This window comes from Saccopteryx leptura, chromosome 2 (assembly GCF_036850995.1).
Source record: "Saccopteryx leptura isolate mSacLep1 chromosome 2, mSacLep1_pri_phased_curated, whole genome shotgun sequence".
In the NCBI taxonomy this organism is placed as follows: domain Eukaryota; kingdom Metazoa; phylum Chordata; class Mammalia; order Chiroptera; family Emballonuridae; genus Saccopteryx; species Saccopteryx leptura.
In genome coordinates, this window is record NC_089504.1 from 263,360,828 (window position 1) to 263,382,709 (window position 21,882).

General features: G+C 50.9%; 1 protein-coding gene across 2 annotated transcripts in view; it reads left to right on the top strand.

Annotated features, from left to right (window-relative positions):
• The first annotated feature begins 13,762 nt into the window (after window positions 1–13,762).
• The window catches only part of QSOX1 (quiescin sulfhydryl oxidase 1), a 44,488-nt gene continuing 36,368 nt past the window's right edge, over window positions 13,763–21,882 (top strand). The window contains exon 1 of one of the 2 annotated variants that reach the window (XM_066361664.1): window positions 13,763–14,118. In XM_066361664.1, the coding sequence (XP_066217761.1) occupies window positions 13,854–14,118 (265 nt within the window). In that variant the 5' untranslated portion in view covers window positions 13,763–13,853. The remainder of the gene's footprint in view (window positions 14,119–21,882) is intronic. The other variant, XM_066361665.1, reaches the window with a different exon arrangement.

The window sequence follows — 21,882 nt, forward strand, 5'->3', positions numbered from 1 at the left end:
CTTGGAGCTCCCTGCACGAGGTCCCCAGATTTCCCCGGGACACTGTGGGAGTCGGCCTGTGGCGTGGGCCTGTGAAGGCAGAGGAGAGTGAGGTGGAGTGTTCCTGCTCCTTCTAGGCCCCACTCCTGTACTTCCATACTCATCCCTTCAGTTGACTCATCAAGGTCTATAGAGAGATTCTTGGTAGCCCATTTGTCCCTTTTGGCGGGCCAAAGTGTACCTTAGCCCTCCATGAGAGCCGTACCCGCCCCAGTAAGCCGACAGCACTCTGGGATGGGGTCTCGGGGGACAAGTTCTTACACTTTCAGAGGTAAAGATGCTAAAGTGAAATGATTAACAGTGGGGATCTCTGGGTGACGAAGAGGAGAGGAATAGAGCTGAAGATTACTCTGTGTATATGTTTAATTAAAAGCCTTTTTTTTTTTGCTATGTAGAAGCATTATGTTAATAATGAAAACTAATATTGCATATTTAGATAGAACTATACTCCCCTTCCTCTTATAATTTCAAAGCTATTCCAGTACTATTATCTGCAAAAGTTAAATTTGGGTCCCAGCTTTTCAACCTGAATGTTTTTTATTTCAAGTAAGAATTCGACTCAGACTAGTGAAAACGTCATGTCGTCATGCCTGATTTAAGTGGTGCATTTAACATAATAAAAATATTTAGCCCTTTTGCAGGTTAAAAAAAAAGATTAAAGATGTGCTTGTGTACTCTCTCTCTTTCTCTCTCTCTCTCTCTCTCTCTCTCAGTTCTTGAAACTAGCATTGCATAGGAGAGGCAGCCAAGATGACGGAGTGGTGAAGGAGAAGCCAGTTTGTGCAGAGTTTGTGTAGAAAGAAGGATATGGGAAACAGAGGTTGTTGGTTGAATAAGTTTGTAAATAGGATATATATGTTTGCTCGTTTATAGTTTGCACTGGGTGTGGGAGATAGGCTGTAAGCAGGCAGGGTCGTTGGTTTTAAGACTAAGCCTTTCCACCCTAAGTGACTTTGTATCAGAGACTTCCTTGTTTGAATATTGGATTAAAGGTTTTGATTTCTACACTATAAAATGGGGCAGAGGAGCCCATGCTGGAAGAGAGCAGAGAAAGGCCACATGGAGGAGAGGAGAAGCAGCCAAGATGGCGGAGTGCTGAAAGAGAAGCCAGTTTGTGCAGAGTTTGTGCAGAGAGGAGGAGATGGGGAACAGAGATTGCTGGTCAAATAAGTTTGTAAATATGATATATATGTTTGTTTGCTTGTGATTTGTATTGGGTGTGGGGGACAGGCTGTAAGCAGGCCAGGTCGTTGTAGCCTAAGGCTTAGTTTTTTTTTGTTTTTTTTTTTTTTAGAAGCTGGAAACGGGGAGAGACAGTCAGACAGACTCCCGCATGCACCCGACCGGGATCCACCCGGCATACCCACCAGGGGCGATGCTCTGCCCAGCAGGGGGCGATGCTCTGCCCCTCCGGGGCGTCGCTCTGCGGCAACCAGAGCCACTCTAGCGCCTGGGGCAGAGGCCAAGGAGCCATCCCCAGCGCCTGGGCCATCCTTGCTCCAATGGAGCCTTGGCTGCAGGAGGGGAAGAGAGAGACAGAGAGGAAGGAGGGGAGGGGGGTGGAGAAGCAAATGGGTGCCTCCCCTATGTGCCCTGGCCGGGAATCAAACCCGGGTCCCCTGCACGCCAGGCCGACGCTCTACCGCTGAGCCAACCGGCCAGGGCCCTAAGGCTTAGTTTTAAGACTAAGCTTTTCCCCACACCCTTGACTGCTTGCATGATCTGGGTGGAGCACTCTCATGAGGAATCCAGTTATGCCTCAGATAAGTGACTTTGTATCAGAGACTTCCTTGTTTGTATATTGGATTAAAGGTTTTGGTTTCTACACTATAAAGTGGAGCAGATTGGGAGCTTGCTCTCTCAGTTCTTGCTATCACGATTGCAGGGGCTTCCCAGATCCCTTGCCCTTCATGGGAAAAACTGGTTTTCTGCTTTTCCCTTGTCTTCTCTTGTGGTTTTCCTATCTTGGTGAGACACCAATAAACAGGATGACCCACCATCATCCAACTCCGCCATTTCTTTACCGTCTGCCTGAATCCAATGGGAATCTGCATGTGAATGGCCATGATGGTGGCTCCTGGCCTTACAGAGATGAATAAGGCTGGTGAGGTAGAAACCTTTGATTCTAGGAAACTCGGATAAGCCAGTGGCTTTGGGAGCCCTGAATGGAAAAGAAGTGTTTTCCCACTGTATTTCTTGACCGCCGGGTGCAAGCTAGGATTAAAGATGATGGTCCACCAGTTCTTGGTGCCGTTGTTTCATTACCGTCTGTCCGAATCTAATGCGAACTTGCATGGGCCAGGTGGCTGTGAAGGTGGCCATGGCTACTGGCTTTACATTTGGCTTACTCTGTGGCAGGATTCAATACAAATCATTATGGAGCCACCACCACCTTTGAGCAGTGGAGTAGAGGACTGGCTGCTGTTATTGTTCCCCATGGCTGTCCTTTTGGGGGCCGTAGGCTGGCTGACTTTTACAGCCATGTGTGAAAAAACCGAGAGCTCTATGGAAGAGGCTGCCCAGGACCTGCAAACCGTGCAGTGGAAGGAGCTGGAGCAAATGTGGGAGAGAGAGAGACGCCGATCCTGGAGCTGGAGCCAGCAGCGGTGGGAGGCTGGGGCTGAGGCCAGGGCCGGGGCTGCAAGGCCTGTGGAGCAGAAGGCGGTGATGGCCCAGAGCTCAACCCTGGCAGTGAGAGCTGGTGTTTTCAGTTCCTCTTTGGAGGATGAGGAGAATTGGGTTGGAGTTGCAATCCGTAGTCTCCAGAAGGTGAGAGCCCAGTAGCAAGGAGTACCTACTACACCTCTGGTAGGTCTGTGATTTTGGGAGATAGCAGTGGATGCCATCATGCTCTCTTGAGCAGAGATGGAAATGCTAACTGCCATTGCCATGTGCTCTTCTTTGAGACAGTGTAAGACCTGCCAGGACGACAGAGATGAGGAGGGTGGCTGGGGTCCCATGTGCATGGACTGATTTCTGAACTATGACCAGAGTGAGCACTGGCCCCTTTGCTGGATGGACTTATGGATTTTGGACAATGTGAAATACCCTGATGGTGGCTTTGCTGGAGGCCTTTCCCCTGCCCCGGGAAGCTTTTCTCATGGCTAGAAAAAAGTCTGAGGACATTTTACACTTTTGGTAAAATACTCAGAGACTAGTGAAATATATCTTTATAACTGTTAAAATTGTATAATTTGTCATGTTGTAATTTGTGTAATATGCCTAATTTCCTTGTGTAGGAATAACTGCTTTAGATTGTAAGCAAGCAAAAGGAATGGAATGTTGGTCAAATAAGTTTGTAAATATGATGTATATGTTTTCTCCTTTATAGTTTGCATTGGGTTTAGGGGACAGGCTGTAAGCAGGCAGGATCCTTATAGCCTAAGGCTTAGTTTCAAAACTAAGCTTTTCCCCACACCATTGACTGTTACATGATAAAGAGTGGTGCACTCTCATGAGGAATCCCATTTATGCCTCAGATAAGTGACTTTGTATCAGAGACTTCCTTATTTGTATATTGGCTTAAAGGTTTGGATTTCTACACTATAAAGGAGAGCAGAGAAAGGCCACGTGGAGCAGAGAAGCAGCCAAGATAGCGGAGTGCTGAAGGAAAAGCCAGTTTGTGCATAGAGAAGGAGATGGGGAACAGAGGTGAATAAGGCTAGTGAGCTAGAAACCTTTGATTCTCAGAAACTTGGATAAGCCAGTGGCTTTGGGAATCCTGAATGGAAAGGGAATTGTTTTTCCACCGTGTGTATTTCTTGCCTGCTGGGTGCAAGCTAGGATTAAAGCTAATGGCCCACCAAAAAAAAAAAAAAAAGAAAAAAAAAGATGTGCTTGTGATGGTAGGTGGATAGTGTGGGGAAAGGATTAGGTATCACTAACTGCAGCCTCATTGTGTCAACTTGCATAACCCTGCACTCTAAAGGCACTGGTTTCTCTTGGCTCTGTAACTTTCTTACCCATTAAAATGTATTCTGGTATCACGATACTGGCATCTTTTGTAAGTAGATATCAAATTTTCTTGTGCTTTTGTTTTGAACAAGAATATCGCCCTGGCCGGTTGGCTCAGTGGTAGAGCGTCGGCCTGGTGTGCAGAAGTCCTGGGTTCGATTCCCAGCCAGGGCACACAGGAGAAGCGCCCATTTGCTTCTCCACCCCCCCCTCCTTCCTCTCTGTCTCTCTCTTCCCCTCCCGCAGCCAAGGCTCCATTGGAGCAAAGATGGCCCGGGCGCTGGGGATGGCTCCTTGGCCTCTGCCCCAGGTGCTGGAGTGGCTCTGGTTGCGACAGAGCGACGCTCCGAAGGGGCAGAGCATCGCCCCCTGGTGGGCGTGCCGGGTGGATCCCGGTGGGGTGCATGCGAGAGTCTGTCTGACTGTCTCTCCCCGTTTCCAGCTTCAGAAAAATACAAAAAAAAAAAAGAATATTGTTAAAAAAAACATTTTATGCACTTGTCTCCCCAACTGAAGAGTGCATGTCAGGAAACTCAAAACCACACTTTAGTTCCAAACACATTCTGGGATTCTGAGTTTCTACAACACAAAGAAGCATGTGTGACGAGCCACTTGAAGTACAGTCAAAATATTTTTAAAAATAATAATCATCTAAACAACATCCCCAACTGCTCTGTGTTATTTCTACCATTTTTGAGAAAATTAATTCAAGTGATTAGCAGAGAGAAATGGAATTAGAACTCCAAATTCCGACTGTGAGTCTCAAAGTTGAGTTTCCTTATTTTAAGAAAAGGGATAAACAAATCCTCTACTCAAGAATTCCTTGGGAGCTACAATATTAATCATTCCTGCTTGTGGCCTTTGAGATCATTATATTGTTAATTTGCCACAAATATGCTTCATGTGATGTCTGTGCTACTTTTTTTTAGCATATTTGGGAGACCCAGATTAGAAGACAGGAGAATCTCCTGGTTTCTGATGAAGACGTGGAATGATTTAAGACTGTAATGTGGTAGCACCATTTCCCAAGCCTCTGGCCTGGTTCCCTTGAAGGTTAATAATAACGATAAGCAACATGACCGAAGATTTACTCTTGTTGGTTGTCGTTCTAAGTGTTTACATGTATTCATGTACATTATTTCACTAAATTTGAAAATTACTCTATGAAACAGATACTCTTAGGGGACCCATTTAATTAACAGATAAGACGACAGGCTCCTGGCTCCTTGTCAGGAGGCATAGGGAAGGTAATTAACATGCCCAGTATCATTCAGCTAGCAAGCGGTGGAGCTGGATTGGAATTGAGATAATGGATCAAGAGCTCTATATTGCACCTGTCCACAGGTGCACACCAGCATTAGGTCTCAGATCCTAAATTTGGCGCTGAAGCCCAATGTCAGGGTATCTGTGCAGGGGAGAGAGAAAATCCTCTGGATCTGCAGCTCGCGCTTTGACCTCCAGAGTCTCTGGGAGCCCATGAGGACCACATAAGTTCAATTCCTGTCTAGGACTTCAGACACACATCTGCCCTCCTAGGGCCAAGGAAAGAATGGCAGTTTCGACATCCTATTGTTTAAAATTCCTAGTGCTTTCCTCCTCCTCAACCCTTCCCGGTAACATCTTGCCAGAGATGGGTTTCATAACGAGTTGAAAGGCAGCCTTTGTTTCTCAATAAGAACATCAAACTCTTGTCAAATGATGGTCTATATGAAGCCATTAAAAACTGCCTACCTAAAGTAATTTACATATGTATGGATTTGTGTGTGTGGTGCAATTATTATTAGCAAAGGGGATGGTCCAAGACCAACACAGCTCACAGGAAGAAGAATTTTATTTTATTTTATTTTTTAAATTATTTTTATTTATTTATTCATTTCAGAGGAGAGAGAGAGAGATTGAGAGAGAGAGAGAGAGAGAGAAGGGGGGAGGAGCAGGAAGCTTCAACTCCCATATGTGCCTTGACCGGGCAAGCCCAGGGTTTTGAACCGGCAACCTCAGCATTCCAGGTCAACACTTTATCCACTGCGCCACCACAGGTCAGGCCAGGAAGAAGAATTTTAAAGGAAGGGGAGAATTCTGAAGGCGGAGGCGTGACCCACCACATTCCAGGAGCCAGGACGCACTGGCTATCTGCAGCCCCCAGAGTCTCACAGCAGGGACAAACTGGACCCCATCCCTCCAGCTCAGCTGTGCCCGGCCCCAGGACTTACTATTAGGAGTCTCTGTTGTTCTTTACTTTGGCTCCTGCTAGCTCTGTGCTTTGGGGTGGCCTTGGGCAGCTTCCTAGAGGCAGCTGAGCCACAGGGCATTGTGGCAACATCACTGAGTGAGTAGACTTCCCCACTTAATCCTTGGAGGTGGAACACAGAAGAGTCTCAGTGGTTGCATTATTTGCCTAGGGTCATACAGCGAGTAAGTGGTGGAGCTGGGATTTGAACCCAAGGCACCTGCAGCACCAGGACACCAGCCAGAGCAGGCCTCCCTCAGTCCTTAGCCTCGGGGGGGCAGCAGTGAGAGAGCCTCACGGGGTTTCCTGGGTACAGTGGGAATGAGCAATATTTGAAGAGCAGCAGCAGGAGGACTGGACTGGCAGCCACTGTGCAGGGCCTCCCTGCGAGCTGAGCGTCAGGACCTCTGGACAGTGCACCACTCAGCCCAGAGGCTGCCCACTGCCCGCATGGAAGGAAGCCCCAAGCCAGCGCCCGGGGCCACAGGCCCACCCCCAGTTCTGCCGAGCCAGGGCATGAAGACAAATGGAGGCCACAGATCATATGTCTAAATATTCTAAATATTTTAAAGTTTTCAAGTCAATGAACTGTTCAGTAAAACATGTTCTCTCCTCCCACCTTCACACAAAAACCTTCATGATGACCTGGGAAGCCAGGCTGGGAGTTAGATTCCTGATCTCAGCAGAGCTCTGGGTCTGAACGTGGAGGCACCGGGAAAGCGGCCGCCCTTCTCGGGGCCGGCACTCTGTCCCCGTGAGAGGCTTTCCCAGACGTGTATGAACACTGGGCCACCACTGGGGCCACGCAGGGGTGCTCTGCTGCCCGCCTTCATGAAAATGACCTCAGGGAAGAGGTCCTGGAAGCAGACTCATGACCATTGGTCTGGGAATTCCACAGTCCCAGGTCCCCAAGTGTGGTCTAGAAGGGGGATGTGGGCTTCTGCTTGGCCCCGTGGGTCTGCGCCTCGTGGGGAAGGACACCCCCAGAACAGAGCCTTCTAAAGCACGAGGACCTGGGCAGACGCCCCTGCAATCTGGGTCTGAAGAGGCTGCTGCCTCTATACCCTTTGTGACATATTGAGCACATTAATCCTCTGTACCTTGTTTTCCACATTTGTAAAGTGGAGGCAATTACAGTAAGGAACAATGGAGTTATTCAGAATGGCTAAAGTGCTTAGAACAGTGCTTGGCAAGTAATAGTGTTTCGTAAGTGCTGTCAATTAAATGCTATTACTATTTAGACTTAGGCATTCTCAAAGTTGTTACCAGATTGAGTCCTGAAAAAAAATACCACTACTCATTTTTTGACTGGTTATGGGCAAGAGCTATTCCGGGAGACCTGGAGGGTTCCAAGGACCAGGCGCCCTGGCAGCCTGACCATTGCTCGGGTCAGAGCTGTGATAGGAGAGATGGCAAAAGGGGGGCGGGTCAGAGGGGGTGGAAGGGAGGGATGGGTGGAACCTTTCCTGCTAACTCATTCCAAAAGTATTTCTTGGGCAGGTGCTTTTCTGGCCCTGGGTTACAGTTCTCAGGACAGACAAGGGTCCCAGCCTTCATTTATGTACCTTCTCGGGTACATGGGGTGGGGGAGAGAAGGAAGATATTTGACAAGAAAGCAAAGAAACAGATGTGATCATTACAGATAGAAGGAGAGTGAAAGGAATTAAATGAATGACTGGGGAGGAGGGGGAGTTGGAGCACACCTTTCATTAGGACGGTCACAGAAGGCCTGTTGGAGGAGGCCACATTGAGGTCTGCACAATGAGGAGGAACTGGGTGAGTCAAGGGTCAGGAAGAAGGTGTTCCAAGAATAGAAATTAGCCAGTGCAAAGGCCCTGAGGTGGCAGTGTCCTGGGTGTAGCCTGAGCAACAGAGAGGTAATAAATTTGTGTTGTTTTAAGACAGAGTTTGTGGGAGTTTGTTACTACAACAACAGAAAACACATTCACGTAGTTTAAACTAAAAGCCAAAAGAAGAAAAGTGTTTCAAGAAGGGAGTGATCAGCCTGACCAGGCGGTGGCGCAGTGGATAGAGCGTCGGACTGGGATGCGGAGGACCCAGGTTCGAGACCCCGATGTCGCCAGCTTGAACACGGGCCCATCTGGCTTGAGCAAAAGCCCACCAGCTTGAACCCAAGGTCGCTGGCTCCAGCAAGGGGTTACTTGGTCTGCTGAAGGCCCGCGGTCAAGGCACATATGAGAAAGCAATCAATGAACAACTAAGGTGTTGCAACGCGCAATGAAAAACTAATGATTGATGCTTCTCATCTCTCTCCATTCCTGTCTGTCTGTCCCTGTCTATCCCTCTGTCTGACTCACTGTCGACTCACTGTCTCTGTAAAAAATAATTAATTAATTAAAAATTTTAAAAAAAGAAAAAAGAAGGGAGCGATCAGCTGTAGGAAGGGCAGTGTGGGGCTGAGCAAGAGGAAGCCAGGTGCGGTGTGAGCACTGGGAGAGGTGACCCAGAACGGGTTGTTCGCCCTGGCGGCAGCTTCAGCAGGGAGGTGAGGGCTGAAGCCAGGCTGGAGTGGGCTGAGGAGTCAAGGGCAGGGTGAGGAAGGGGCGGCAGTGAGCACAGACAACTGTTGTAAAGCCAGTTGTGAAGAGAAGGAAGGGCATGGGGCCCAGCCGTACCTGGAAAGAGCACATTCATCAAGGAGGTCCGTTTTGTAGGTTTTAGTTGGAGCCAGAGAGGGATGGATCTAAAAAAGAGGAAGAGTTAGCTTTGCAAGGGCGGTGGTGAGGAGTCAGGAGCAAAGCCCTGGAGCTATGAGAGGGACCTGACCCAGAGCACAAGTGGCAGGGGTGGGAGGTGGCATTGATGGGTGGACGAAGCTGGAAGCCCAGATGGCACAGGTGCAAGTTTAATAGTGGGAGAAAAAGGAGCTCTCACGTGTGCCTTCTATTTTGTTATCAAAATTACTAAAGTGAGGTCTCTTGTGAGGACAGGAGGGCGTTGGTTCAAGGAGACAGAAAAAGATATAAAATGGTTTATCTTGGAACGTGGGGAGCTGGTGGATCGCAGCGGTGGAATAGCGTTGCTCCGGGCAGTGGTGGCCTCTGCCGTCACAGTGGGAAAGTTGTCAGGGCTCCTACCTCACTCTCATCTGTAAAAATAGGTTCACAATGCCACCAACCTCACAGAGGTGGTGTGCTGACCTAATGAGTGATATCTTCAAAGTGCTTAGAACAGCAGGTGCAAAGTACTAGCTAATACTGTTATTCTCATTGGATTCATGTTGGCTTACTTTCCTTCAGCTTATATGTAGGACGAGGAACAGGGCACCTGGGTAGGTATTGCTAAGTGCCTCCATTTTCAGTGTTTTCCTCAGCACTCTTTCCCTCTCCTGAGATTTCCTACTCTGTCACCTTTTCATCCCAGGAAGCTTCTAGAAGGGCAAGCTGTGATTCTCATATTTTCTTCTCTCAGTTCTAGACCAGTGTTTTTTCAAATGGTGGCCTGGGGAGCCCTGGGGTTCCCAAGAAGCTCCAAGAAGGCCACAGAGAGTGGGTATCACTTTAGGTCACACCCTTCAGCTTGCTTTTGTCTGTTTAAGCTTCTTTTCAAGATTCTATTTACACAAAGGCTTCCAAGACTTTAAAAAGTTCAAAATCCCTATTCTGAGATTGGAACCTCAAATTTTATAACTCTCAGCCTCAATTTCTGTGGCCCCATTGCCAAGAAATTTTCTCTAATCTATTCAAATAGTTTGTATTCTTTTCCATCTCTGACACTCAGAAACAGATATGTGAACAGGCACATCTTTGTGCCTCGCCCAAGTCGGCATGTTCAGCAGACATTGTCTCCTTCATCAGCAGGCCCCTGGGGAAGGTAACTACAAGGCTGTTTAAGAATGGAGACATTTAAAGGCACTTGCCTTTTACTGGCACCCGATCCTGCGGCTGGAATACTTCCATCCCCTGGAATTCAAGGTTATACTAAGGGACCATCTATCCTGATGACTCCAAGCCTGGCCTGGTCCCAGTGGCTGCTAGGAGTGAGGGAAGTGGTTACTGAGTGTCTGGAGTTGGCTGGGGGAGTTGGGGAGGTACTAACGCTCCAACCGGTCATCATGGAACATCCCTGTGGAGTTCAAGACTGCACACTGGGAATATGAACACATGAAGGCAGCAAACGCCATATCCTCCAGCTCTCTCCCTGGAATGCCCGTATCCCAGATTGCCACAAGGCTTCCTCCCAGACTTCATTTGGGTCTTTGGCTCAAATGTTAACTCATTAGATCTGGGGCAAGAGGAGCAGCTAGCTACCTTAGGTTCTGGGCTCTCTCTGTCCCTCTTCTAGCCATGCCCCTTTTCACAGATCAAGAAACCTATGGGCCCAGAGGATGTGCCCACCCAAAGCTCCTACTCCTCTCTCCTTAGAAATCATACTATGGGCCCTGGCCGGTTGGCTCAGCGGTAGAGCGTCGGCCTAGCGTGCGGAGGACCCGGGTTCGATTCCCGGCCAGGGCACACAGGAGAGGCGCCCATTTGCTTCTCCACCCCTCCGCCGCGCTTTCCTCTCTGTCTCTCTCTTCCCCTCCCGCAGCCGGGGCTCCATTGGAGCAAAGATGGCCCAGGCGCTGGGGATGGCTCTGTGGCCTCTGCCCCAGGCGCTAGAGTGGCTCTGGTCGCAACATGGCGATGCCCAGGATGGGCAGAGCATCGCCCCCTGGTGGGCAGAGCGTCGCCCCTGGTGGGCGTGCCGGGTAGATCCCGGTCGGGCGCATGTGGGAGTCTGTCTGACTGTCTCTCCCTGTTTCCAGCTTCAGAAAAATGAAAAAAAAAAAAAATGAAAAAAGAAATCATACTATGGTACTGAGGAGCCACTGAGCCACTTCACCCACAGGTGTTGTAAAGTACCAAAAGCTACAGAATTAATATTAATATTTTGGAAGGCTTGAAGAACATTTTATTAATTTGGGTTAAGGTGTGCAGAGAAATTGTGAGAATAGTCTCTGTACTGTGTGATTGGCATTGTATTGTAAATGCAAAGGGGAGGAAAACATGGATCCCCAGACATTCCACCACACTGTGGGGAAAGGGGTGCATGGCTAGCCAGGTGCAGGGAGAGAAAAGCCAAAATAAACCTTTTCTTATAACTATGAGCCATTTGCGGGCATTTGTCCCCATGGAAACTACCTCTCCTATGTAAATGCATGTAGTTAACACGTGTGACTCTGGACAGAGAGATAGCAGATGAACACTAGATAATATGGGAATGCCTTTTAATATGTAAAAGATATCTTTCTGCCATTGTGTTGACTTGTAAATTTTGTTTTCTCCAAAAGGATGTATGGCTTGCAAATTGAACATGGTCCTATCATGTTAAAGGACATATGACTATAACCAATAGTGGTAAAGGCTCCTAATTACAATTTTTGCTTCTGTACTTCCCACTTACAAAACTATAAAAACCAAGTAGAACAAAGGGCTGGCGTGCTCTCCCTCAGATTCCTGTTGGAGTTCCCGCCGCTTGGCCAAGCTAGACAATAAAGCTTTGGTGTGTAATCGACGGACCTTGTTCGTGTCTTCAATGTTTTGGGTCCCTCCAGATTAGGATTAACAGCACCAGAGACCCCCCACAGCACTGGGCCAGCTTCTAGAGACTGTACAGGCTTTCCCCCAAGGTTTGTCGACCCTCTTGAGGAGCCAAGGGGTGGCTATTTGCAGGAGGTGTGGACTGATCTCAGATGTACAGACCGGGATGTTACTGGTGCAGGCATAAGGCCCCTTGAATCATGGGATACAGCTAGAGTGCAAAGAGGAGTAGGAAGGCCAAGGGCCAGGGACCCAGTTACTGCTTAAGCAGCTCCATTTCAGGGCACATCTCGGGGGAATCCAAGAACTCTAAACTTAAACTTGGTCTTCCAGATTATTACGAAAGCATCCTTGTCAAGATAAAAAATAGGAATTTTACATAAAGATTTAACTTGAGGCCCTGGCCGGTTGGCTCAGTGGTAGAGCGTCAGCCTGGCGTGCAGAAGTCCCGGGTTCAATTCCCGGCCAGGGCACACAGGAGAAGTGCCCATCTGCTTCTCCACCCCTCCCCCTCTCCTTCCTCTCTGTCTCTCTCTTCCCCTCCCGCAGCGAGGCTCCATTGGAGCAAAGATGGCCCGGGCGCTGGGGATGGCTCCTTGGCCTCTGCCCCAAGTGCTAGAGTGGCTCTGGTCGCAACAGAGCAATGCCCCGGAGGGGCAGAGCATCGCCCCCTGGTGGGCGTGCCGGGTGGATCCCGGTGAGGCGCATGCGGGAGTCTGTCTGACTGTCTCTCCCCGTTTCCAGCTTCAGAAAAATACAAAAAAATACACACACACACACAAAAAAAGATTTAACTTGATATATGGGCCTCCGTTTGTACTATTGAGCCTGGCTCTGCAAATATTAGGGGTGGCCAATCTAAAACAAACAAACAAAAAAATAGCACTTGCCCTGTCACTCTATTCTTACCTTATATTTCCTTGTAACATCTGTCACCATCAGATCTACATTTACTTGTGTCTTATCTCTCTATCCTTAACCCCACTGGAAGATGAGTTCCATGACTGTAGAGTCTTGATTTTGTTTACTGCCTTATTCTTGGTACCTGCAGCAGTGTCTGGCATAAAGCAACCACACAGTACATGCTCATTGAATAATGACTCTCATCTTAGGTGGCTTCCAGGCAAGGTGGGCTAACCCAGCAAAGAAAAAGGAAAACGATCATTTATGACAAACAACCCTCTGAGGAGTGCCTTCTCCTCTCAAAATAACTCAGCATTAGAACTACAAAATGTAACCAGGGGAAATTAACCATTAAGACCTTAGTATACATGAACACAAGATCAGGTTACTTGGGAGAGCTGACCTTTAAAGTGAGTATGGAGAGCTGCGAGTAGACTGCAAGTTAGATGTGGGGGGCCCAGGCTGCCGGGAGCCCCAGTCGGAGTTCTCACTCTAACAAACTTATGAGGGTGGCCAGACCTCTGTGCTGAGGAACCCCGATTCCACTCCAGTGGCCATGCAGATCCAGACCAGCATAAGGTGGGGAGGGGATTTCTCGTCCAAGATTAGGAAGCCCTCAAATAATGTTTCCCATAGTTGGTCACAGGCCTCAGGGGGTGTGGCCACATCTGATCGTCGTGGGAGTCCTGATGGTCAAAGCCTCAGAGACTAACCTACCCACCAGCGTCTTTTCTCCCACCTGCTTTTAATTTACACGTCTTATCCCGTATTCCAACTCATTTCCGGTTGGACACAGAGGCCACCAGAGAAGTCAAATGACCTCCCCAAGTCCCGAGCAGTTACAGGAAAGCTGGTCCCGACCTCTGCCCGCGGACATCCCACTCCTTCCATTTAAGGGGTGTGGGGGCTCCAGGGCCTGGGCTGCACTCCCGCCCCACAGGCGGGCCGGTGGCAGCGCCACTCAGACGCTTTGGGCGAACCGCGAAGGGGGCGCTCTCGGTCCAGCCCGGGCTCGGGCGCACAGGCCCCGCCCCCGCCCGCTCCCTCGCCCATTGGCCAGCCCGCAGGGAGCCGGGGTGGGCGGGCTCGCTGGCTCCTCCCAAAAGACAGAGGCTAGAGGTGCGGCGGCGTCGCCGCCAACCAACTCAACCGAAACTTGTGCGCCGTGGTGGGCGCAGCCGCGGAGGATGGGGTGGTGCAGCGGCTGCTCTGGGCCGCCGCCGTCCCTGCTGCTGCTGCTGCTGCTGTTGCTGGCGGTGCCCGGCGTTGGCGCGGCCCCGCGCTCGGCGCTCTACTCGCCCTCCGACCCGCTGACGCTGCTTGGGGCGGACACGGTGCGCGGCGCCGTTCTGGGCTCCCGCAGCGCTTGGGCCGTGGAGTTCTTCGCCTCTTGGTGCGGCCACTGCATCGCCTTCGCCCCAACGTGGAAGGCGCTGGCCAACGACATCAAAGGTGAGAAGCCGGGGGAAGAAAGGAAGGCCCGCATCCCTCGCCCCACCCGGCCGACCCCTCCCCACCCACCTGCCCCGCGGATGGCCCCTCCCATCCGTCGGGCCCGCTTCCCACTGCCCGCTTCCCTCGACCCATCACCTCCGCCCACCTCTTCCTCTCTGCCCCTCCCACTTCCCCTTTTCCACATCCCTCAACTCCATTTTTGCTCCTTCTCTACTGTCTTTGCTCTTGGTCCCTGTTCCGAGCTTCTCTCCCCTCCTCGCAGCCTGGGTCCCCAGACCTGCTCTGCCTTCCCCTCTGCTCCCCTGCCGGCTTACTGTCCCCAGCTCAGAGACAGGGTCTCCTTTGTTCCATCTCGGCTGACACCTAGAGTTTACAATAGTCCAGCCTTGTGGCAGTCTCCTTCCTCTTGCTCAGGGACCCGTGCCGCCTTCCTGCCAGGTTCCCCAGCTACTGGGGCATCAGTGCTGAGGAGAACAGGAACCAACACTCGCTCTGCCCCCTGCCCCCACCTTGCCCACCCCCATGGCTAGTTGACCCAGCTGGTACGCAGACGTTCTTTCTCAGCTTTACCTTTGAGGCAGAGTTTTTCTGACTCAGTTCTAGTCCCGCTGCATCTGCTGTCTCCGGCTCCTTAGTTTCCCATTCACGGGTCTCCTTAGTTTCCCATTCACGGGTTTAACCACTCTAACCGTATTGCTTGGATTCCAAGAGCCTCATCAGTTGTGAGATGCACCATTCATTTACTAACAGCCTGAGGGGTAGACGGATTAGAAAACCCACCCCTAAATGTAGTGAGTGAAAGGTGTCCCCTACTACACAAATGTTAAAACTTAAGGCTTCTTAGTAAATATGGTAATAATAGTAAGTAGCATTTCCTGAATGCTACTATATGCCAGACACCTTTCTGAGTAAGTGCTTGACATATATCATCTCAGTTTCCTTTCCACTATTTAAAGGCCCCTGTGGTGTCACACACCTGTCTAGCCCACGCAGTGATTATTGGGGGGAGGGGGGCACAAGGTAGTGATTTGCTTCTGATTTTCTGCCTCTGAATGTGCCTTCCTGACTGTGGTGCTAGGGCCTAGCAGGGCTCCTGATCTGAAATGGTCAATGAATGAGGACTGTGGGCATCTTAGGAAATGGGCGGCTTTCTTGGAGAGAGGAGAATTGGAACCCTGTTTCTCTGCTGTGCCACTGGTATTTTTGGATAAACTCAACTGTTCGTGGTCAAATAGCTCATTTGTAGATGCTAGTTTTCAAACTCGGGCTACCTCTTCTCGTGAGTAGCTTGTAGAGTTGTTACCGAAGTAGCCATGTAGTCCTGGAAAGTTATTTTTAAATTAAATCGATAAACCATTTCATCTCCAATAGCCTTATAGACACTTGTCTGCATGCCTCTCTGGTCCCATCACCTGAATGTGCCATTTCTCAGCAGCTCTTCACACTATTTTAGTGATGTCAACACATCCTTTCAGGGCAGGAGGGAGAAAGAATGTTGAATGTGGAATTGGAACACCTAAGGGGACATCCAGTGTTTAGGGAACTTTGTGGGCCTGAACATCATAAAAATCCTAGTATCATTTTCCGCTTTGAGGCTATGAGAGGTGTTGCCTGACCTGTGGTGGGGTAGTGAATAGACTGTCAGCCTCGAACACAGTTTGCTGATTCAAAACCCTGGACTTGCCCTGTCAAGGCACATACATGTAAAAAGCAATCAATGAACAACTAAAATGAAGCAACTACAATCTCACTTCCTCTCTCTCTATCTCTCTCCCTCTCTTTATGAAATCAATAAATAAAATCTTTTTTTTTTTAATGAGGTCTTTAATGGCTGCAGATGGACTCAACATAGAAGATTCTTATATCTTGAGAGTGCTTAGTTTCCAGCTGACTCACATGTTTGGCCTCTTGCAACCCAGAGTTTTCCAATGAATTGCACAGCCAGATACTGTCCCCGCCCACTTCTGGATGAGGGTTGCCACTTCCAAAAGGGGTCTTTTCCCCAGTGCATGGAGTGACAGTCCCTAAAAAAAAAAAGGTAAAAAAAAAGCAAAAGGTAACCTCAAAGGAAAATGGGAGCATCAGAGTTAGTGGAGATGAACCACAGTCAGAGACACGTGAGAGGTAGGTGGGAAGTGGGGATCTCCCATGCACAACCCCCCACTCCACTCCAGGGGGTGTTTCCGAGGGAGGCCCTGCTGAGAAGCCAGGTTGCTCTCCTGTCTTTGTTCTCAGGTTCCTTGAGAAAGTTTGTGGGCCAGCCAAGGGCAGCTCCCATGCCACCCTGGGCCACGGGAGCATGGTCCCTGCCCCCTGCCAATGGTATGGGTACCTTAGGTAGGAGCAGCAAGACTGTGGAAGGTTGTGGGGGGACAGAAGAATTTCCCAATCCTGCCCAGCTGGTCTTAGGCATTTAATTGGACTGGCTAGGGCTCATTTCTTCAGGGACTTGTGGGGTAGGTTCTCTGGGGCAGTGGTTGCCATGGGGCAGAGCACTTGTTTCCAAGGACCTGGCTCACCTTTCTCTAGTCCAGAGCAGTCCGTTTGCCTCACTGTCTCTGTGGGAAATCGACTGTGTTCATTTTAGAACTTCATTACTCTTTACCAGCTAATCATCAGATACTTGTTGAATGACCTCTGTATACAAAGCATTGTTTGCATTGCAATTGTGGGAAATGGGCTTCACAAAGCAGGAAAATTGGCAGCAGCCAGAGCTGTGTTTGAAAAGGGTCAAAGGAGCAGCTCAGTCATTTTTTGTTGCAGGATTTCAAGGAAGGGGAAAGTCACAGGTGGCTATCTGGTCAGCAAAAGCCTTCATTCAAGCAGTATGTATTACACACTCCCTTAATTCCAGGTACTTTGCTAAGGGCCTTTACAGGCCACCGTTATATATGATCTTTATGAGAAAATATCTGAGCAATAGATTGTGTGTGTGTGTGTGTGTGTGTTTTTTACAGAAAAGTGACTTGCCCAGGATTACAGAGATGCTAGAGGAGGTCCTTGAACCCAGCTCCTTCTGACTTTCCAGAACCTGGGCAGGTGGAGAGTTGGGTGGAGGAGGAAGGGCCTCCAGGTGGGATACAGCCAGTGCAGACCATGGAGATGAGATTTGTAAGGCACAGGTGTCTGAGTGACAGTGAGCGGTGGTAGTTAGCCTCCCTTTCTCTTCCAGGGCCTAGAGCACCCCTCCTACTTGTACCCCTGAGATGCCTAGCGCAGAGCCTGGCATAGCTAGGAGCCTGCTGAACACTCATGCAGGCCAGTGGCATGAGCCTCCCAGGGCTTGTATGGATGTGAGTGACTGAGCCTTCTGCTGGCACTGTGGTTCCTCTTGACTCAGACCCGGATGTCAGCGAGGTGTGAAGGGTAGGGAAGGAATTTTGTTCATCCCGTGACCTCACTGCCTATAAGCAACAAGGAGGAAGAGGCGAGTGGTGACCTCAGAGTACTGGCTAATTCCCTGTGTCAGGACAGTTCCCAGAGACTTTGGTGGGGCTTTAGTTCTGACTGCTCGGCTTGACTGGTTCTTGGTGAGTCTGGCCCCTGCCTCATGGCCATTTTTCTTGCCAAGTGTGTATCATGCATCATCTGCATGGTTGTCAGAGGTGGAAAGAACATGAAAAAACTTGACCCATGAGGAAACTGAGGCCAGTTAACAGCTCTGAGCAAGTTTCATGGCTCTGGGTCCAGTGCCTCTTCCTGGATTTGTGAGTGGGGGCAGGGATGCTGCTTGTGACTCCAGAAATAGTCCAGCACCCCCTTACCACAGGGAGTCCCTCAGCCACCACCCCCCCCCTCAATGTCCACAGCTGTCCTGGACACATTTGCCTCCCTACCCTTCCCCTCTCCATTTGCTCTTTCACTCTGTTAGCAGGGAAATTACTTGGCCAAGGCAGTAATTACATAAGGAAATTTTTTTCTCCGCAAGGGCAGGACTGTACTGATCTATAGGTGTTAGGCCTGCAGGTATTTAAGTCACCTGACACCTTTTTGAAAAAGCCTCACTGACAGGGTGCTAGCCCTCTGACACAGGTGTTCGCAGTGGAGCAGCCAGCTGGGATCACCAGAGATGAACAGTCAGGCCCACGTGGTTCGTGCAGGCTAGACCTTTATGTCATTATGGCTCATTAAGGTATTGACATTGATAGTCCTGAAAAACATTCCTCAGCCAGGACTCTCCTGCACCTGACTGGCCCCAGCCTCTGCCCCCACCTCCCCCTGGGCCCGGGCAGGTCGGAAGAGGCCCTGCTTCCATTTCTTGGAGGTACAGGGAGTCAGGCTTAAAGGGAAGGAGGCATAGAGCACTCAGGAGCAAGAGGCTGGGATCCCAGGCATTGCCTCTCCTTACTAACAACATCCCAGCTCCCTGCGTCTACTGGTAGGGAAGCCAACAGAGCAGCTCTCTCTCCTGTCTGGGGCCCTCTTGAGCAGATGGGCTCACATTGTGGGTTCAGCTCCAAGATTCACCATTGATTGGTTGTGTGCCTTGGGCACTGTATTCTAATCTCTGTTTTACAGGTGAGGAAATCAGGTCCCCAGATAAGTACCTTACTTTTCTCATAGGGTAGTTATGAGCATTAAACTAGACTAGATCATTAAAGTACATGGTAAACTCCTCTGCCCTCCGGGCGGTATAATATCATCCTCATTTAAGTAAGAGCCAAGTCTGTGATATTGACCTTGTGAGTTACAGAGACTGGTATGGAACCAGTAGACAAAGCTGTTTCTACCATCTCTCTCCTGGAAGGTTGTGAGCAAAAATAGTAAGGTACTGTCCACACCAGACCCTGAGAAGCCTCTCAGTCCCTGTTTGTTTGTAAAGTGGGGAAATGATGGCCACCTCCAGTGGCAGTGGTGGAGTATCCCCTGGGTGCTCACTGAACGCTACCTTTCCCTTCTCTCTCCTCATCTCTCCAGAGTCTTTGTGCCCCATTGGGCATCAGGCACTGACCTGGCCTAAGGGATGGTGACTTAGGTTCTTGTGGAGGGCAGAGCAGTTGCGGCCTGCAGCCTTTGGTCGTCCTGCGGGGGCCCTCACTGGTGGAACGCTAGTCTCCTCAAACAAGATGACCAGAGCCTTAGAGGCAGAACAGGAGCCAAGCTGCTTGTAGTCAGGTGGCCAAAGGGGGTGACCTGTGCTTCCCACGCTTTCCCGGGCCTTGCTTGGGCAGGGAAACTACAGAATAAAGGCCTGAGCTCTCTTTCCTGTGATCCAGGGCAAAACCTGGTACCTGGGTGGCGATTCTCTGCCACATTTGCAGGTGATGGGCGATCACCTCACCCCCTACCTGGACCTGGGGATACACTGAGGCCGAGAGCAGCGGCCCCAGCACCAGAGCCACTGAGAGCCACTCCTGGCCAGGGTCGGCTGTGCAGTCAGTCAGCAGTCCCCGAACACCTACCGTGTGCTGGATAATGGGCAGGCTAGGCCGTGCGGCTGCAAAGGTGAAAAGGCAGTTAAGATGGACAGGCTTATAACCATGTGGTAGAAATGCAGAGAGGGCCTTGAGCCTTGGGTCTGTAGGCAGCTCTCTTCCTGGGGGGGAACTGTGTTCAAACTGAGGTGTTTCTGACAAATGAGTTTGTGTGTGTGTGGGGGGGGGTTGCTATAGTAGTGGGCTGGAGGCAGGAGAAAGTGACAGACTTGTGCTCTGGGGAAAGTGGCAGAGAGGCTGGGTGGGCAGGGGCCAGATGGAGAATGGCTTGTGGCCGTAGGTTTTCTTCTGAAGGCCATCGGGGCCACCAGAGGATATTGAGTAGAGGGTGACACAGTCCCATTCACAGAAAGGGTCCTTGGGTGGCTGGGTGGGCTGGTGAGAGCAGTTGCTAGGAGAGGAGCGGCCTGGGAAACCTGCCCTCGGGGAACCCGCGGGAGGGGAGCTTAGTGGGGAGGTGAGTGAAGAACACAGTCCACCCAAGCCCACCCCCACTCCCTCCCACTTAGGAGGAGGGGAGACAGGATTTGGAGGCCAGTTGGGACTAGCGGATCTGTGTGGGCTGACTGCCCAACTCTGCCCCTGTCGGGCGGTGCCCACGCTGGGAGGGCGGCGGTTGACAGGGTAGAGCGACTGTCTGGGAGAGCCAGATGGATGCTGTCCTGAGCATGTGCAGTTTGTGCAGCCGAAGGGGGCGTGCCAGCTTGCAGATGTTTGGCTAACCCAAACTGCTGCCCTCGTGTGCCAGGGGAGCCAAGTGAGCTCCCCAAAAGAGCAAGATGGGGAAATGGCACGGTAGGATGTGGCCCACCTGTCTGTCCCAACCACATCCCTCCATCTCCTATCCCTCTTCCCTCTCCTCTGCCCCCACTGACTCCCGATCTTGCCAGGATTCCAGAAGCTTCAGTGCCAAGAGTGGAGTGCCAGCAAAGGGAGAGGGGATGGAGGGCCCGGAAGAGAGAGGGTGTCGCCTCAGGCCTGCTCCACAGCCCTAGGCCCCCTCCTCTGTGTCCCTACAGGAAGGACCAGCTCAGTTGCTGCACATCTTTCCTTTGAGGGATGGGGCAGAGGTCGTCTGGGAGGAGTCCTGCCTCTTTCTGCTCTGTCTTTTCCCGTGGAAGTGAGGGTAACACTCCTTCCTTGAGCATGAAAGGTCATTGGGAGCTTTGACGCCTTCCAAAATAGATTTTTCAGATGTTGTAAGGAACAGGTTTGAGGTGAGGTAAGAGGCCCTGGCAAAGCCAGGGCTGTGGGAGGCAGCCCCGGCCCCTCCAGGCAGGCGCCCACACTGGCTTCTGCTGACCCCCAGCAGGGCCTGCTCTCCAGCCAGCTGGTCTCCAGCGGTCCCTCACCACCTGCTGCCTCTGAGTTGCTCACACAGTTCCCTGTCCACTCACCATCAAGGTTTCCCTTAATTCCCACCTTCCTGGCCAGGCCCATGCTTAGTCCCCAGAGTTGGTCTCCTGTGCCCAAACCCTTTAGAGCTCTGATACGTGGCGCGACACCAGCCCTTCGCCACCTCACTGTCCCTGTGGTTGGTGTATAGGTATCCTGCCTGCCAGCTGGAGTGGCCTCAGTAACATGGAACTTTGGTGGGTGTTTAAGGGGCACCTTGACCTTGAATCAGCGCCTGGGAGGCCTGCCTAGTAGATGAGTTTGCTCTGTTTCCCAGATCCTGGCTGTGGCCCAGAGTGGTGCCATTGTTCTGTCTGCCAATAGGTTGCGAGGACATGTAGGCTGGGGCCTGACGCTGGGGCGCTGGTACTCTCCATCCAGACTCTGGCCCCAGGGCTCTTTCCTGTGGCTCTCGGATTCCAGGCGCCTTCCCTTCCTCCTGGGACTGCCTGCCTCCATCTCTGGTTGGGGAGCCAGGCCCCAGCTCCCTGTGCTCTGCCCACCCAGGCTTGGCTAAGCGCCAGTTCCTCGGCTGCAGAGGCTGTCCCTGGGGGTCCCCTGGGAAGTCCCCGACTTCCCGAGGCGCTCCCTCTGCCTCACTGGGCCTGCTCCTCTCCAGAGGCCAGCAGGGACTGAGCGACGTTGGGGCTCTTCCCTGGACGACCATCTCTCTTCAGCAACTCCCCTATTCGGGGGAGCACAGATGCCATACAAGACAGCAATGCTTGTGCTATTCAGCTGTGTTCCTGTCACCAGCGGAATGCAGAATAATGAGTAGATCAGAGGTTCTTTCTCAAGGAGGGGAGACCTTTCTCATAAGAGCTTTGGGGCAGTGTGGTGGGGCTTGGTGGGGGTGGGTATTGCAGTGTTGCATGGGGGAGGTGAGCAGAAGTGTCAGCCCCTCCTCCTTACCCGGGTGTCTTGTCCTTTC